Source organism: Oncorhynchus keta, unplaced genomic scaffold (assembly GCF_023373465.1).
Source record: "Oncorhynchus keta strain PuntledgeMale-10-30-2019 unplaced genomic scaffold, Oket_V2 Un_contig_3860_pilon_pilon, whole genome shotgun sequence".
NCBI lineage: Eukaryota > Metazoa > Chordata > Actinopteri > Salmoniformes > Salmonidae > Oncorhynchus > Oncorhynchus keta.
The window spans coordinates 89,500-107,681 of record NW_026287470.1 but is presented as its reverse complement, the minus strand read 5'-3'; the positions used below and the strand labels follow the sequence as shown (position 1 = coordinate 107,681).

The 18,182-nt window shown below is 43.5% G+C and overlaps 1 protein-coding gene across 10 annotated transcripts; it reads right to left on the bottom strand.

The window, feature by feature from the left end:
* LOC118372063 (sodium/potassium-transporting ATPase subunit alpha-1) lies at positions 1-17,289 on the bottom strand. Of its 10 annotated transcripts, none has more exons than XR_008117252.1 (22): positions 17,122-17,289; positions 16,749-16,874; positions 14,657-14,716; positions 12,061-12,264; positions 11,828-11,941; positions 11,604-11,738; positions 11,394-11,511; positions 9,138-9,406; positions 8,544-8,987; positions 6,532-6,724; positions 6,242-6,417; positions 6,012-6,148; positions 5,705-5,855; positions 4,791-4,959; positions 4,540-4,694; positions 4,234-4,357; positions 3,749-3,894; positions 2,816-2,949; positions 2,558-2,659; positions 533-624; positions 163-324; positions 1-100 (listed from the first exon to the last, which is right to left on the bottom strand). XR_008117252.1 is itself a non-coding variant. In XM_052508795.1 (22 exons), the coding sequence occupies exons 1-21, from the start codon at positions 17,131-17,133 to the stop codon at positions 296-298; spliced, it is 3,090 nt and encodes a 1,029-aa protein (XP_052364755.1). In that variant the 5' UTR covers positions 17,134-17,289; the 3' UTR covers positions 1-100; positions 287-295. The 10 variants fall into 10 exon arrangements, 7 of the variants coding, with proteins under 7 accessions (XP_052364755.1, XP_052364757.1, XP_052364756.1 ...); XR_008117253.1 differs by having other exon boundaries at positions 1-138; positions 201-324; XR_008117254.1 differs by having other exon boundaries at positions 163-262.
* Between the last annotated feature and the right edge of the window lie 893 nt (positions 17,290-18,182).

Below are 18,182 nucleotides of genomic sequence, written 5' to 3'. Positions count from 1 at the left end.
TTGTCTATCAAAGGAAAATGGGTTTAATATCATTGTAAAAATGAACGATTGCATTACAAGGCAATACTGCAGCAGAGTGACTGAGTGATCCTGGGACGGCCTCTTTGTTTCAATAGTATGTCTCTTGGTACACCCAACCTGAAAGAAGAGACCATTCCCGACCTCTTCGTTTCAATAGTATGTCTCTTGGTACACCCAACCTGAAAGAAGAGACAATTCCCGGCCTCTTCGTTTCAATAGTATGTCTCTTGGTACACCCAACCTGAAAGAAGAGACCATTCCCGACCTCTTCGTTTCAATAGTATGTCTCTTGGTACACCCAACCTGAAAGAAGAGACAATTCCCGAGAGAAGAAACAAATTAGTTAGATTTCATCTTGCCACACTGCAAATCTCCACGAAACAAATGATAAAATACCGCACTCCCAATCTTACATGTCATTGTCATGTTCTTGTACAATAATTGACAGTGACGGCCAATTGTCGGCGTTAACTTAAAAACTTGTTGTCGTCTGTAGACCCTGAGCACTTACCTCCTGAGTTCCGTCGCATGATGTATTTTCTAACCTCATCATAGATGAAGATGAGCAGGGTGTAGGGAAAGGCACATACCCACCAGAAAGGCCTGAGGAAAAAGACAAGGAAATAGAAAATAAAAAGATTTGAGGTAAAAGTGAATGAAAGACAAGTGGAAAGAGGGAAGGAAAATAAAAAATAGAATAAATTGAGTGTAAATCTGGGAGCTGCATTTTCTCTCTTGGTTGGGCAGTAAACCCCATTACACTGGAGCTGTACTTTCTCTCTTGGTTGGGTAGTAAACCCCATTACACTGGAGCTGTACTTTCTCTCTTGGTTGGGTAGTAAACCCCATTACACTGGAGCTGTACTTTCTCTCTTGGTTGGGTAGTAAACCCCACTACACTGGAGCTGTACTTTCTCTCTTGGTTGGGTAGTAAACCCCACTACACTGGAGCTGTACTTTCTCTCTTGGTTGGGCAGTAAACCCCATTACACTGGAGCTGTACTTTCTCTCTTGGTTGGGCAGTAAACCCCATTACACTGGAGCTGTACTTTCTCTCTTGGTTGGGCAGTAAACCCCATTACACTGGAGCTGTACTTTCTCTCTTGGTTGGGTAGTAAACCCCATTACACTGGAGCTGTACTTTCTCTCTTGGTTGGGCAGTAAACCCCATTACACTGGAGCTGTACTTTCTCTCTTGGTTGGGCAGTAAACCCCATTACACTGGAGCTGTACTTTCTCTCTTGGTTGGGCAGTAAACCCCATTACACTGGAGCTGTACTTTCTCTCTTGGTTGGGTAGTAAACCCCATTACACTGGAGCTGTACTTTCTCTCTTGGTTGGGCAGTAAACCCCATTACACTGGAGCTGTACTTTCTCTCTTGGTTGGGTAGTAAACCCCACTACACTGGAGCTGTACTTTCTCTCTTGGTTGGGTAGTAAACCCCACTACACTGGAGCTGTACTTTCTCTCTTGGTTGGGCAGTAAACCCCATTACACTGAAGCTGTACTTTCTCTCTTGGTTGGGCAGTAAACCCCATTACACTGGAGCTGTACTTTCTCTCTTGGTTGGGCAGTAAACCCCATTACACTGGAGCTGTACTTTCTCTCTTGGTTGGGCAGTAAACCCCATTACACTGGAGCTGTACTTTCTCTCTTGGTTGGGCAGTAAACCCCATTACACTGGAGCTGTACTTTCTCTCTTGGTTGGGCAGTAAACCCCATTACACTGGAGCTGTACTTTCTCTCTTGGTTGGGCAGTAAACCCCATTACACTGGAGCAGTACTTTCTCTCTTGGTTGGGCAGTAAACCCCATTACACTGAAGCTGTACTTTCTCTCTTGGTTGGGCAGTAAACCCCATTACACTGGAGCTGTACTTTCTCTCTTGGTTGGGCAGTAAACCCCATTACACTGGAGCTGTACTTTCTCTCTTGGTTGGGCAGTAAACCCCATTACACTGGAGCTGTACTTTCTCTCTTGGTTGGGCAGTAAACCCCATTACACTGGAGCTGTACTTTCTCTCTTGGTTGGGCAGTAAACCCCATTACACTGGAGCTGTACTTTCTCTCTTGGTTGGGCAGTAAACCCCATTACACTGGAGCAGTACTTTCTCTCTTGGTTGGGTAGTAAACCCCACTACACTGGAGCTGTACTTTCTCTCTTGGTTGGGTAGTAAACCCCATTACACTGGAGCTGTACTTTCTCTCTTGGTTGGGTAGTAAACCCCATTACACTGGAGCTGTACTTTCTCTCTTGGTTGGGTAGTAAACCCCATTACACTGGAGCTGTACTTTCTCTCTTGGTTGGGTAGTAAACCCCATTACACTGGAGCTGTACTTTCTCTCTTGGTTGGGTAGTAAACCCCATTACACTGGAGCTAGCTAGTGAGCCCTAACTGATCCTGTGAGACTGCAGTAGTTTCCGCCCTTTATAATATCCACCCATTTTCCACCTCATCTTTTAAAACAGAGGGTGACCTTTGTTCCAAGTTGGTATACAGAAGAGCATTATATAATCTGAAGGGTCTATTGCTCACTTGAGTGGGTACATTCTGATGGCAACGTCCATTCCAGGGCAGTAGGACAGGAAGAGAGCCAGGGCGGATTCTGAACAAAGTCCGAAGATGAGAACACGGTTCCTGAGGTGGTAGGAAAAACAAATTAATTTTGATGGATTTAAAACCAACAGGGTGGATATTGATTTTTGAAGTGAGTCGCAGGGCTGTATGAACATGTGTGTGTATGAACGTGTGTGTCTTAGGACCCAGACCACTGAGATCGATGTGGGTACTTACTTCATTAGTCCCTGCTGAAAGAAGGAGTTCTTCCTGGTCTTACAGACGATCAAAACGGCCCACTGTGCAATCACAACAGCGGCGAAGTACGCTGTGTGGCAGGTGAACTCAATTATCTTTCTGCTCTCATATGTCTGAAGGATAAGGAGAGAGAGAGAGAGCGAGGGGGGGGTATAGAGAGGGGGAGAGAGAGAGAGAGAGCGAGGGGGTATAGAGAGGGGGGGGTGGGGGGGTAGAGAGGGGGAGAGAGGGGGGAGAGAAGGGGGGAGAGGGGTGGGGGGAGAGAGCGGGGGGGGGCAAGAGGGGGAGAGAGAGGGGAAGAGAGAGGGGAAGAGATGTGGGTAGATAGGGAAACAGAGGGGAGAAAGGGGAACGTGTTTATTACAATGTTACTAAATGTGTGGTGAGAATGTGAGCAAGCGACAGCAGTGGAATCCACAAGTGCACAAATGGAGGAATAGTAGCAAGCTGTCTACGAAGCCCAAAGCACGGAGAGGACGTTGGGGGAGGCTACAGACCTGTCTCTCTGGCAGTGACTGTTCGTCCACTGACTATCTGAAATGCAAGCTGTGCAACAACCCTGATCCATAATCCCAGCCATGACTTCCAAACTTTTTTAAATACTATATCACATTTATTGATTTATTTAGTTTTCTTGAATTTCCTGATGGAATAAATTTACTGGAATGAACAAAATCTAAAAAATGGGAGAGACTAAAAAAGTTCACATGGAGAACTCATCACACAAGAAGGTACTCAAAACAAAGCTAATGCTAATAATAATAATAATGCTATAAACCTGTCAATTTGACTGGTAAACTGATGCCAGCCCATCCATTATGCCATTATTGACTTGAATGGAGATGCCCTTCCTATTCATTCTATTTCTATGAATCTGTTAGTAAGATAGCAGTACTCAGTAGCAGTACTCACCCACTGCTGGCCGTAGCTGTCCTCCAAGTCGTTGATGTACTGGTTTTCCCAGTCCAAACGGATTCCTAGCAAGTCCATGGGATAGAACCCGTTCTCAGCCATGATTACAAAGTATGTGAAGAAGCCGGCTGCGGCCAGCATCACTCCTGTGAAGAGGAAAAAGGAGGAGAGCATTTGGTAACACTTTATTTGGATAGTCTGTAGAGCATCCACAGATGGACCATCTACAGACTAACATCAGTAACATTTCAACTAACTATCTACTAACCCTAGCCCTAACCATACCTTACCCTAACCATGGCAAGCAGTTGCTAATCAACTGTTAGTCTGTTGATAGTATGATGTTTTGTTGATAATACAGATGGACTATCCTAATAAAGTGTGACCAAGTATTTTGTCAGTGAAGACACATTGATCAGATTGTAAATGTGCTATGAAACAGACTGGTCAACATACAACTCATAAAGGCAAAACAGGAGCCTTACCAAATTGACCATAGGCCACACTAATGAGTCTCTCGTTCACCAGTCGGTCTGTTTTGGGGTTCCGTGGCTGTCTCTTCATGATGTCGTTCTCAGCTTGTTCATAGGCCAGGGAGATAGCGGGGATCTTGAAGGTAACAATGGGAAAAGATCACCCGAATTAGAAACATATCATTGGTCATTTCAATGTTTGTGAGAATATCTTCCGAACAACCTCTGAAATGACCACAGACATTGTTTGTGGTGATGCACCAGAACACGTGATCAGATTGTTCACTAAGGAGGAATATCCACATCTGAAAGACCCACCATGTCAGTTCCCAGGTCGATGCAGAGTATGGTGACGGTCCCTAGGGCCAGTGGAATGTTGGCGAGGAGCAAGAAGAGGAAGGGGGTCATCTCTGGAATTTTACTGGACAGGGTGTAGGTGATGGACTTCTTCAAGTTGTCAAAGATCAGACGGCCTGGGGGGAAATAGAGGATGGACGGGATAGTCAGGGTGATGACAGAAGGATGGAAAGACACAGCAGATTGATAATCATCGGCAGAGCTCCTCATACCCTCTTCAACACCAGTCACGATGGAGGCAAAGTTGTCATCCAGGAGGATCATGTCTGCAGCCTGCTTGGAGACGTCAGATCCAGCGATACCCATAGCAACACCGATGTCAGCTTTCCTCAGAGCAGGGGAATCGTTCACACCATCGCCTGTCACAGCCACAATGGCCCCCTGTGGATAAGTAAGAGAGCTGTTTAGTAGAATCGGACCCTTTTTTCAATTTTCTCCTAAAATGACATACCCAAATCTAACTGCCTGTAGCTCAGGACCGGAAGCAAGGATATGCATATTCTTGATACCATTGTAAAGGAAACACTTTGAAGTTTGTGGAAATGTGAAATGAATGTAGGAGAATATAACACATTAGATCTGGTAAAAGATAATACAAAGAAAAAAACATGCATTTTTTGTATTTTTTCGCACCACCATCTTTGAAATGCAAGAGAAAGGCCATAATGTATTATTCTAGCCCAGTCGCAATTTAGATTTTGGCCACTAGATGGCAGCATTGTATGTGCAAAGTTTTAGACTGATCAAATGAACCATTGTATTTTTGTTTAAAATGTTGTATAAGACGGCCCAAATGTGCCTAATAATGGTTTAATAATAACTTTCAAGTTCATAACTGTGCGCTATCCTCAAACAATAGCATGGTATTATTTCATTGTAATAGCTACTGTAAATTGGACAGTACAGTTAGAGTAACAAAAATGTAAGCTTTCTGCCAATATCAGATATGTCTATGTAGTGGGATATGTTCTTGTTACTTACAACCTCATGCTAATCGCATTAACCTATGTTAGCTCAACCATCCCATGAAGAACCCACCAATCCTGTAGAGGTTAAAGATCTTAGCAACGAAAGATGCAATGATCCTGACTGACTCATAAGCATGGATTCATTAACTCAATAGTACCTGACGCTGGCAACCCTCCACAATAATCAGTTTCTGCTGAGGAGAAGTTCTGGCAAACACAATCTCAGTGTGATGCATCAGGATGTCATCCAACTCTTCGGGGGTCATGTCCTTCAGCTCTCCACCGTGGACAACACAGGCCTTGGCATCTCTGCATGGCACAAAGACGGAAAGTTATAATATAAGCTAAATATAACTGGCTTGTATTTTTCACAAAACGGCTAAATCTAGGTTTCTGTCACTCCTCTTTAAGTGTAGACAGTGTGGTGACATACACTGAAATGTTCCCGAACAAACTGCGACATACCTTGGGTTGACCTCAGAAACTGGGATTTTCAGACGAGCAGCAATTTCCTCAACAGTCTCGTTGCCCTCAGAGATGATGCCCACACCCTTGGCAATGGCCTTCGCAGTGATGGGATGATCCCCAGTGACCATGATAACCTAAGGGTAGGACGGGAAGTTGAGTGGCCTGTTCACAGTGGCTGCTACGTGTGATGGCCGAAGAGTCTTGAGTTTAATACGATATTGCCATACCTTGATTCCAGCACACCTGCACTTGCTCACAGCGTCTGGCACAGCAGCACGGGGAGGGTCAATCATGGACATGAGGCCAACGAAGCACAGATTCTCAGTGGGAAAGTTCACATCTTCACAGTCAAAGTCAAAGCCTTCTGGAAACTGGTCATCAGGGAGCTGGAAATGGCAGAAACCTGGAAAGGACGCAGAGGCGGAAACAACCTAGAACAAATTCTGCATGTTCAAGACTGTATATTAGCTCCCAAACCTTTGAATTAATATTTTTCCATATTGGTGTGCCCTCTTACCCAGCACTCTCTCTCCCAGTCCTCCTAGCGCTTCGTAGGCTTTCTGAAATGATTCCTTTATCTCGTCATCCAGAGGATGTTCTTTGCCTTGGAGCAAGATGGTGGAGCAGCTGTCCAGGATCCTCTCAGGGGCTCCCTTCATCACCAGCAGATGATTGGACTCGCCGGCCGTGCTGTCCTCATGAATGGAGAGCTAGTGGAAGATGAGATGACACCATGAAGAGGGTTGACTTTATTTTAAATAACTCAGAAGGGAACCAGTGAGCCTGGTAAAGTAAAGTTACGGCTACTTATTGGATGTAGATACCCAGTAGCAGTTACAAGCTGACTGGATATAGATACCCAGTAGCAGTTACATGCTGACTGGACATAGATTCCCAGTAGCAGTTACAAGCAGTTACAAGCTGACTGGATATAGATTCCCAGTAGCAGTTACAAGCTGACTGGATATAGATACCCAGTAGCAGTTACAAGCTGACTGGATATAGATACCCAGTAGCAGTTACAAGCTGACTGGATATAGATACCCAGTAGCAGTTACAAGCTGACTGGATGTAGATACCCAGTAGCAGTTACAAGCTGACTGGATATAGATACCCAGTAGCAGTTACAAGCTGACTGGATATAGATACCCAGTAGCAGTTACAAGCTGACTGGATATAGATACCCAGTAGCAGTTACAAGCTGACTGGATATAGATACCCAGTAGCAGTTACAAGCTGACTGGATATAGATACCCAGTAACAGTTACAAGCTGACTGGATATAGATACCCAGTAGCAGTTACAAGCTGACTGGATATAGATACCCAGTAGCAGTTACAAGCTGACTGGATATAGATACCCAGTAGCAGTTACAAGCTGACTGGATGTAGATACCCAGTAGCAGTTACATGCTGACTGGATATAGATAGCCAGTAGCAGTAACAAGCTGACTGGATGTAGATACCCAGTAGCAGTTACAAGCTGACTGGATGTAGATACCCAGTAGCAGTTACAAGCTGACTGGATGTAGATACCCAGTAGCAGTAACAAGCTGACTGGATGTAGATACCCAGTAGCAGTTACAAGCTGACTGGATGTAGATACCCAGTAGCAGTTACAAGCTGACTGGATATAGATACCCAGTAGCAGTAACAAGCTGACTGGATATAGATACCCAGTAGCAGTTACAAGCTGACTGGATGTAGATACCCAGTAGCAGTTACAAGCTGACTGGATGTAGATACCCAGTAGCAGTTACAAGCTGACTGGATGTAGATACCCAGTAGCAGTTACAAGCTGACTGGATGTAGATACCCAGTAGCAGTTACAAGCTGACTGGATATAGATACCCAGTAGCAGTTACAAGCTGACTGGATGTAGATACCCAGTAGCAGTTACAAGCTGACTGGATATAGATACCCAGTAGCAGTAACAAGCTGACTGGATGTAGATACCCAGTAGCAGTTACAAGCTGACTGGATATAGATACCCAGTAGCAGTTACAAGCTGACTGGATATAGATACCCAGTAGCAGTTACAAGCTGACTGGATATAGATACCCAGTAGCAGTTACAAGCTGACTGGATGTAGATACCCAGTAGCAGTTACAAGCTGACTGGATGTAGATACCCAGTAGCAGTTACAAGCTGACTGGATGTAGATACCCAGTAGCAGTTACAAGCTGACTGGATGTAGATACCCAGTAGCAGTTACAAGCTGACTGGATGTAGATACCCAGTAGCAGTTACAAGCTGACTGGATGTAGATACCCAATAGCAGTTACAAGCTGACTGGATGTAGATACCCAGTAGCAGTTACAAGCTGATTGAGAAAAGCCATCCACGATTTTAAGTCCATCACGCCATATTTTAGATCGCAGTAGTAAATATGTAGGAAATATTTCAGTTTTTACTTCCATAGTTTTTTCCCCAAAGTTTTTTTCCCATGTGAAGCACATTGTGTTGCATTCCATGTCTGTAATTTGCTGTGTAAATAAAGCTTGATTAGATTTGATTGACCACGTGGTTACCTGGTATTTGTTGGTGGAGTTGAAGGGGATCTCAACGACTTTGCTGTACTTTTCTCTCATGTCTTTGACAGACCCACAGCACAGCTCGATACACTTCAGCAGGGCAGTCTCTGAGGCATCACCGCTCACATCTCTCTTGAGGATAGGTACGTTGTTCTGTTCTGCCAGGAAGACGGCTCGGTTGCACAGGCCAGCGACTCTAGCCAGGGCAGCCCAGGTTGCAGAGCTTTTGTCGAAAGAGGTACCACTCTGGTTCTCTGTGGTGTCAGCGTCATGGATCTGGTTGTCGAACCACATGTGAGCCACAGTCATTCTGTTCTGGGTCAGGGTGCCAGTCTTGTCGGAGCAGATTGTGGAGGTGGACCCCAAGGTCTCCACAGCTTCCAGATTCTTCACCAGGCAGTTCTTCTTGGCCATACGCTTGGCAGTCAGAGTTAGACACACCTAAGATGGACATCCATCGCAGAGGGTTAAATAATAGAAAATTAGACAAAATATGTTTTGTTGTTGTAACAAAAAACACATTTTGTCAAATGTTGTATACATTTTTTTCATAAAGTTTTTTGTTAAACATGACTTTTCATCAGCACTCACAGTTACAGTAGCCAGGAGACCCTCTGGCACATTAGCGACGATGATTCCAATGAGGAAGATGATGGATGGCAGCCATCCATAGCCCAGAATGACGGAGAGGATTAAGAAAGTCACACCGAAGAAGACGGACACACCGGTGATGATTTCGATGAAGTGATCAATTTCAATTCCGAGAGGCGTCTGCCCACTTTCCAGACTCATGGCCAAAGCGGCGATACGACCCATGATAGTGTGGTCACCAGTGTTGATGACGATACCTCTGGCAGTTCCTGGAAGGGTCGAAAATTGAGTATGTGGTTTAGAACAGGGTTCTCCAACTGGCGGCCCGTGCGCCGAATTTGGAACGCGGGTGGTTTTATTTTGCCTTCCCATGATTTCTGAGCAATTAAAAAAAAATATATATATACAACAAAATTGTTAAAATAATATATAAAAAACATTATAATATATATATATAAATAATTATTTACAATAAATATATATAATATAAAAAATAACATTAAAAATATAGATATTTTTTTTTTGGACGTAAAACTACAATTTATACCCCCAGGAAATCAGCTCCAGGTGATTTTAATTTGGGAAATATGTTCACAAGTATTCCCACACATAATAGAGAGACACGTGATCATATACAACTGTAAGCAAGGTTTGAAATGATGATGTTTTAGGCAAAAATGATATGTGTTTGGGCTTCTTGCAGCCAATTATGTTCTGGCTCCCTGACCATCTGCCCAAGAACAAAAATGGATGATTTGATGATTCCTAGTTTAGAATCACAAAGAGACAATTTAACACTTTTCAAATGCCTCCCTTTCCTACCCACATCTCAGTAGTTGGTATTCAGACTTACTTTATAGAGGCGCTTAACAAGGTTTCCTTGCGAGCAGTGAATACATGTAATTAAACCTCAGAAAACACACCCACTTGGTGGCCTACCAATTCAATAAGGGAGTTTTTGTTTAATTCGTTTTTCTGTTAATTTATCTAAAGTAATCTCTTTAAATACCTGTGTACCTTATATTTGAATTTGATCGCCACAAGGCTTGATTGTAGAGAATGTGTTGAGAATATATATAGAACGATAGAGACACATATGTGTTTTCAAGGCTGTTTCTGAACCCACGGGTACATTTTAAAACACTGATTTTACACATTATTTGTGTTTAGGGAATAATCATGAATCCTACTTCATGGAAAAATAAAGCCTTTATGCACAAATAAAGGTGTTTTGATTCATTTTGAAAGTTGCCACATTCAGTTAATCAATGGTAACGTTGAAATTAGTCTAACCTATAATAGTTTTAGAATTATAATATGGAGAATAGTATAAAATAGTATGATATAGTAAACATACCCTAATTGCCCGCACTGATCATGGAACTGTGGAAAGTGTTGCGCTGTGCGTCAAGATCAATGTATCCGTTACAGCTCCAGGCTAAAAAGCCCCCGATTTATTTTTACTACAATTTGTATTGGGCCTTCATGAAATAGTATACACTATTACTTGACCCTCAGCCACAGACACACAGACGTGACAGCGTTTTTAGATGAATGCGAGAAAGGTAGGCTAAATCAAACGATGTGATGGTGTGATGGAATGATACGAATGTAGAGAAGGGAACGAACACTAAATATACGTGGTTATTATGTACAGTCACCAACCGATAGTGGCTAATAAAAAAACAAGAAACGTTGGAGAATATGTTTAAAACACCCTAAAGGGCACAAAGGTTACATTTGACGCAACTCTTTACCTTGTCATCCCATTTGGCGTGTGTCTCCAAATTTAATTCCTGCAAGTTATAAGGCCATACAATAAAAACAATCTGCATAACGGCACATATTTCATACTTCACTGTGGGGATTACTCATTTACCTAGCTCTTATCAATTAGCTCTTGTCAATTTATAATTTACAGTGCATGGAGAATGCTGTTACTTCTACCGGGGAAAAATAAAGTAGATGCTTTTCCACTTATAACCGGCATGTTTGCTCGACCTTATTAATGGTGATGGAATTATTTGGGTATTAAATCAAGGTCAGACACACCTCCGACACACCTCAATTTCTGGCGTTTCCCACATGCTTAAATTCAATGGCAGAATACAAACAGAATAGAAACAAATAAACAGTGCATACAACATGAATAAAGTTCAATACACGCGCTTTTACATTTTAACGCTTTTTAATAACGAATATATACAAGAAATTTGAACTATTCAATAATTGCAGATAGTTACAGAAGGTACTTACCCTCAACACAGTTGGTAGAGAAGAAGGCAATGTTCCTGGTTTCCAGGGGGTTGTCATTGCTAAAATCGGGACTACGAGTTTGGGGCTCAGATTCACCAGTGAGGGAGGAGTTGTCCACCTGAGTGGGGAAAGATAATTGTGTCAATACAACAACGAATGAATTACATTTACGCGTCTGACACGTGACAATGTTTTATTTAAAGTATCCACCTTGCAGCCGCTGGCAGAGACGATACGCAAATCAGCTGGTATCCTATCTCCGCCTTTCACCTCCACTATATCGCCAACCACCACTTCTTCAGTGTTGATGTTCTTCTTCTCACCGTCACGGACTACCAGGGCTTGCTACAAGGAAGATGACACGATTAACATCCGCACACGTAACTTTAAGATAGAGTTCTTCTCAGAGGAGTTTGAAAAGGCAGAAGTCTAACCTGCGGGACCAGGTTTTTGAAGGAGTCCATGATCTTTGAGCTCTTGGCTTCTTGGTAGTAGGAGAAACAACCGGTGATAATGACGACAACAGCAAGCACAAGGCCCAGGTACAACTGTTAAGAGGCAGAATGATTATGACAATATTGCATTATCATTAAATAATAAAAGCCTTTCAGGCACTGGAGGCTTCATCTCAAATGATCTCTGAATTCTATGATTGTATGATTCTCACATTAGCATTGGTCGGCTCTTCCTCTGAGGTGACCTGGATAATATGGGCTATGAAGCAGAGCACAGCTCCGATCCACAGCAGCATGCAGAACCCGCCAAAGAGCTGCTTGCAGAACTTCACCCACTCAGGGGTAGTGCGGGGAGGAGTCAGGGTGTTTGGGCCATCGCGAAGAAGGATCTCCTTAGCCCGAACCGAGGATAGACCCTAGGTGGGGGAAGAAGGAGAGAGGGAAAATGTAAAGAGAAGGGGAAAGGAGGAGGGAGGGAAAATGTAAAGAGAAGGGGAAAGGAGGAGGGAGGGAAAATGTAAAGAGAAGGGGAAAGGAGGAGGGAGGGAAGTAAGGAAGGAGGAAAGAGAAGGGAAAGGAGGAGGGAGGGAAAATGTAAAGAGAAGGGGAAAGGAGGAGGGAGGGAAGGAGGAAAGAGAAGGCAAAGGAGGAGGGAGGGAAGGAGGAAAGTGAAGGGAAAGGAGGAGCGAGGGAAGGAGGAAAGAGAAGGGAAAGGAGAAGGGAAGGAGGAAAGAGAAGGGAAAGGAGGAGGGAGGGAAGGAGGAAAGAGAAGGGAAAGGAGGAGGGAGGGAAGGAAGGAGGAAAGAGAAGGGAAAGGAGGAGGGAGGGAAGGAGGAAAGAGAAGGGAAAGGAGGAGGGAGGGAAGGAGGAAAGAGAAGGGAAAGGAGGAGGGAGGGAAGGAGGAAAGGGAAGGGAAAGGAGGAGGGAGGGAAGGAGGAAAGAGAAGGGAAAGGAGGAGGGAGGGGGAGGGAAGGAGGAAAGAGAAGGGAAAGGAGAAGGGAAGGAGGAAAGAGAAGGGAAAGGAGGAGGGAGGGAAAGGAGGAGGGAGGGAAGGAGGAAAGAGAAGGGAAAGGAGGAGGGAGGGAAGGAGGAAAGAGAAGGGAAAGGAGGAGGGAAGGAGGAAAGAGAAGGGAAAGGAGGAGGGAGGGAAGGAGGAAAGAGAAGAGAAAGGAGGAGGGAGGGAAGGAAGGAGGAAAGAGAAGGGAAAGGAGGAGGGAGGGAAGGAGGAAAGAGAAGGGAAAGGAGGAGGGAGGGAAGGAGGAAAGAGAAGGGAAAGGAGGAGGGAGGGAAGGAGGAAAGGGAAGGGAAAGGAGGAGGGAGGGAAGGAGGAAAGAGAAGGGAAAGGAGGAGGGAGGGAAGGAGGAAAGAGAAGGGAAAGGAGGAGGGAAGGAGGAAAGAGAAGGGAAAGGAGGAGGGAGGGAAGGAGGAAAGAGAAGGGAAAGGAGGAGGGAGGGAAGGAGGAAAGTGAAGGGAAAGGAGGAGGGAGGGAAGGAGGAAAGAGAAGGGAAAGGAGGAGGGAGGGAAGGAGGAAAGTGAAGGGAAAGGAGGAGCGAGGGAAGGAGGAAAGAGAAGGGAAAGGAGGAGGGAAGGAGGAAAGAGAAGGGAAAGGAGGAGGGAGGGAAGGAGGAAAGAGAAGAGAAAGGAGGAGGGAGGGAAGGAAGGAGGAAAGAGAAGGGAAAGGAGGAGGGAGGGAAGGAGGAAAGAGAAGGGAAAGGAGGAGGGAGGGAAGGAGGAAAGAGAAGGGAAAGGAGGAGGGAGGGAAGGAGGAAAGGGAAGGGAAAGGAGGAGGGAGGGAAGGAGGAAAGAGAAGGGAAAGGAGGAGGGAGGGAAGGAGGAAAGAGAAGGGAAAGGAGGAGGGAAGGAGGAAAGAGAAGGGAAAGGAGGAGGGAGGGAAAGGAGGAGGGAGGGAAGGAGGAAAGAGAAGGGAAAGGAGGAGGGAGGGAAGGAGGAAAGAGAGAAGGGAAAGGAGGAGGGAAGGAGGAAAGAGAAGGGAAAGGAGGAGGGAGGGAAGGAGGAAAGAGAAGAGAAAGGAGGAGGGAGGGAAGGAAGGAGGAAAGAGAAGGGAAAGGAGGAGGGAGGGAAGGAGGAAAGAGAAGGGAAAGGAGGAGGGAGGGAAGGAGGAAAGAGAAGGGAAAGGAGGAGGGAGGGAAGGAGGAAAGGGAAGGGAAAGGAGGAGGGAGGGAAGGAGGAAAGAGAAGGGAAAGGAGGAGGGAGGGAAGGAGGAAAGAGAAGGGAAAGGAGGAGGGAAGGAGGAAAGAGAAGGGAAAGGAGGAGGGAGGGAAAGGAGGAGGGAGGGAAGGAGGAAATAGAAGGGAAAGGAGGAGGGAGGGAAGGAGGAAAGGGAAGGGAAAGGAGGAGGGAGGGAAGGAGGAAAGAGAAGGGAAAGGAGGAGGGAGGGAAGGAGGAAAGAGAAGGGAAAGGAGGAGGGAGGGAAGGAGGAAAGAGAAGGGAAAGGAGGAGGGAGGGAAGGAGGAAAGAGAAGGGAAAGGAGGAGGGAGGGAAGGAGGAAAGAGAAGGGAAAGGAGGAGGGAGGGAAGGAGGAAAGAGAAGGCACAAAGTAAGCAAAGTGATGTCACACAATCTGAAAATATATGTTTTACTCCAAATTGTGTAAACTTTAGGAAGATATAGATATGTTTCATATGTTACGATTCGGTGTTAGATAGTGATGCCATCTTGACTTAGAAGGCAGAGGAAGTTCTACCAACGCAAATTACAGTCAGCTTTCATCCGTAGGAGCTACTGATCCAACTGGTTGTCAATGTTACAAACGGAGGCACACATGAACACACATAGATATTCACTCACCCTGGCTAAGTCTGTGCCGTATTTCCTGTTAAGCTCATCCAAGGTCAACTTGTGGTCATCCTAAATCAGAGAGAGAGAGAGAGAGAGAGAGAGAGAGAGAGAGAGAGAGAGAGAGAGAGAGAGAGAGAGAGAGTTGTTCTTTAATCTTTCCATATTGGTAGAAGTTAACAGAACATTTAGTGATGAAACACATTTCTCCAATAGTTTGAACTGATTCTATGTATGACAAGGTCATGCAGCATAGATTTGACCTTAAACCATAGAAGAGTCATTTGTTTCTGTATGATGGATGGAATCACTCTGATTCGTGACTGAATCCATTACTGAATGTTACCTTCTGCCCTGAATAAGTACTGCACAGTGCACGTATCCGTTTTCCTATTTCGCTACATGTAAGAAAGCAGTTTCCAACGATAGGCTACGGTTTCTCTCAAGTTTAAACACAGGCTATTGGGGTTTTAGAACTGCCCCCAAGACTCACTGCAGTGTGATAGTAAGTAAATGAAAATGCAAATGAGTGCCCAAATGCAAATCTGTAAACCAAAGAGCTTTATACAGGCTTGATAGGTTGTGTGCTGCACCTTTTCTGTCCCACAGAGATGAATAGGGTTACACTGTAAAGGGGTTGCCGTGAATTTTACACTAACTTACAGGCAGCTAGTGGTAAGTTACTGTATTTAATATTGCTACTTTAATATGAATAAAGTATCAAAGCAAGTACTGTGTAATGACAGTAAAATATCCTAGAATTTACTCTATTATATGGTTAAAATATATATATATATATTTTATTGTCACACACTGGACAGGTTCAGTGAAATGTGTTGTTTTACAGTTATATATACAGTTAAAGTTGGAAATGTGTGAAAAACAGTGAATACTACTGACTGTAATTGGAATGAATGAAATGAATTGAGGGGAGAAGGGGTTTCTATTTCACAGTGTTTTACATGACATGGGATTGGTACAAGCAGGTTAGCTGTTAGGTAGTGCTTACACATTATAGCATATCAATTCATATTTTGTGTTTCATATCATTAGCACTTCTAGAGGCCTTAACAAAGGCTTCCAAACGGTCAGCGACTACAGGGCAAAATGACATGGCAAAATGCTCAACCATGAAAGGTTTAAGACTTACTGCCACTTCAGTATGTTCCCTATACATTTGAAATGGTTGGGGCGCTACTACCACACACCAGTTAAATTGGTACAACGTTCTCGATAACGGGTGCAACAAATACAGCCTCTTACAAGGCAAGCCTCGAAATATGGTAATGAGCCAGAAAACAACAACACCATGCACCCACTAGTGGTCAAAACGTTTTAGGAGCTACAACCTTTTTTTTATGGTAGTGAATTCTGTGGGATGGAATTACAGTACCATTTGAAATACAGCAATTCTTTCCCCGCCCAAATTACCGTATAACATTACTGCATTTATATATTATTTACTATAGTTTTTTTGGTTTCATTATCTTTGACACACTTTCCTTCAGGAAACCTACTGAAAAAATAGTGAAAGAAAGCATTTTCCATAACTTGTAGGTAGTAGGATTTAAGTCTGAACGGATAATTTCTCACTTATGGGTGGCTCGCAATGCAATATTGGGGAATGGAATTGGCAGAGTATATGCATATTAAATACTGTTGTAGTTAATAAAGTCAAATAAATATAGTGTTTTTGTGGACTGTTGTGTTTTGTGAACATTACTGTAGTATTTTCTACAGTGTTAAAAAACAACAATAATACTGTCATTTTCTATAGCATTCTACAGTATACTACAACATTCTACAGTAAGTACTACACATGATCAAGGGATACTACAGTGTACAGTATAGTATTCTACAGTTTAATGTAGAATTCTATAGTTAGAACTGTGGTATTCTACAGTCAACTGTTTTTTCATGTGTGAAAAAAAAACGTTTTTTCGTTACAGTGTACTATGCACCTTTGTCTTTTCTTATAGAAAACACAAACATTTTGAAGATATGTCATTGTATATATTTTAAACAAATTGCATATGGATTCATGTGCACTGTCCATGTCATCTAAATTAGATGAATAAATGAATAAATAATCTGTTTTCCTCACCAGGTCAACTTCCTTTTTCAGGTCATCCTTATCCATCTTCTCCTTCGCTTTCTTCACCTGCTTTTCACTCTTCTTCTTTCCATCGTCCTCGGAGGTCGCCGCCAGTTTATAATCATCTTTCCCCTTCTGTATGTCAAACACACGTTAATGATGAGAAGCTGCAAACTATCAATGTGCCTCTTTGCTCATCGGGTCTAGAAATTCCATTTAGAAATGAATAAAATCCCCTTAAGAAGCAGCAATTAACGTGAAATATAGAGAAATCTTTTTTGCAAGTATATGAACTGTAAAATAACATATTTTTTGTGAAGATGAAAGAACACAAAATAAGTCTATTAAAGTCCTGATAATCAAAAGTGCAATGCAGACTTACTACAAGCCCCATCCTTGCACCGCTGTCTCAATCCCAGTGGTTTTGTGAAGATCATTTATTTCCTCCTTATCCTGAGAAACTCCACCTGTTGCACATCTACACCTGCCTCTCTCCCTTTTTCTCCACGTCTCGAGGCAACCAAGAGCTCCCTGGGTAGCTAACTGAGGATTGAATATTTATATGGTTTACCTGGCCAAGGGGAGGTGCACAGGAGGAATGAATCAGATGTGTGGAGAAGGGACCGAGGATGGGAGGGGTTGTGGAGAAGGATCTGTGCCAATCTTCACCTGTACAGCTAGGTCATTTTGACCATGAGCCCCCATAACGAAAGCATCCCTGTCGGAAGTTGATGGTACTCACAATAAACAAATGGGTTCAAAATAACACAACCAGTGACCCAACCATTTGCCACTATAGTACCTACAATACCATGTGTATGTAGGTAGTTGGAAGTTGAAAGTACTCACAATAAACAAATGGGTTAAAAATAACCCAACCAGTAATTCAACTATGGGTCACTTTAGCACCTACCACATGTAGATATTTGAGTAGCATCCTGAAAAATCTTCAAAATGTTCTTAAATGTGATGTTTTGTTGCCTCTAGGTCCATTCAGAAAGCTGATTGAGGACCTTATTACTGATGAATGTGATGTTTTGAATGACTGTGTTTTTCTTTCTGCTTGCATTTTGTATTTACATTTTGATTTCTGTCATTTAGGACTCATCTGTAAAAGAAACCTTGATCTCAGTTTGACTCCATGACAAAATAAAGAAATAAAGGTCTTCGTGAGTTTACAGAACTCCCACTGAAAACAAAGATGTTAACAATAACCCAACCAGTAAAAGATGAGGACAATGAATGAACGGAGAACATGGTTTTCTCTCTGCAGTATTTGTCACTCACTGGTTGAATAGAACCAAAACCTGCTCCTTTGAAGCTGAATACAGAGTGATGTCATGAAAAGCTGACTAAGGGGAAATCTGCGGTTTCTACTTCCATTTTCATATGTACCTATTGATTCTTGAAGTGCGTACCCTTGAAACACGCAAGAAGAGAGGT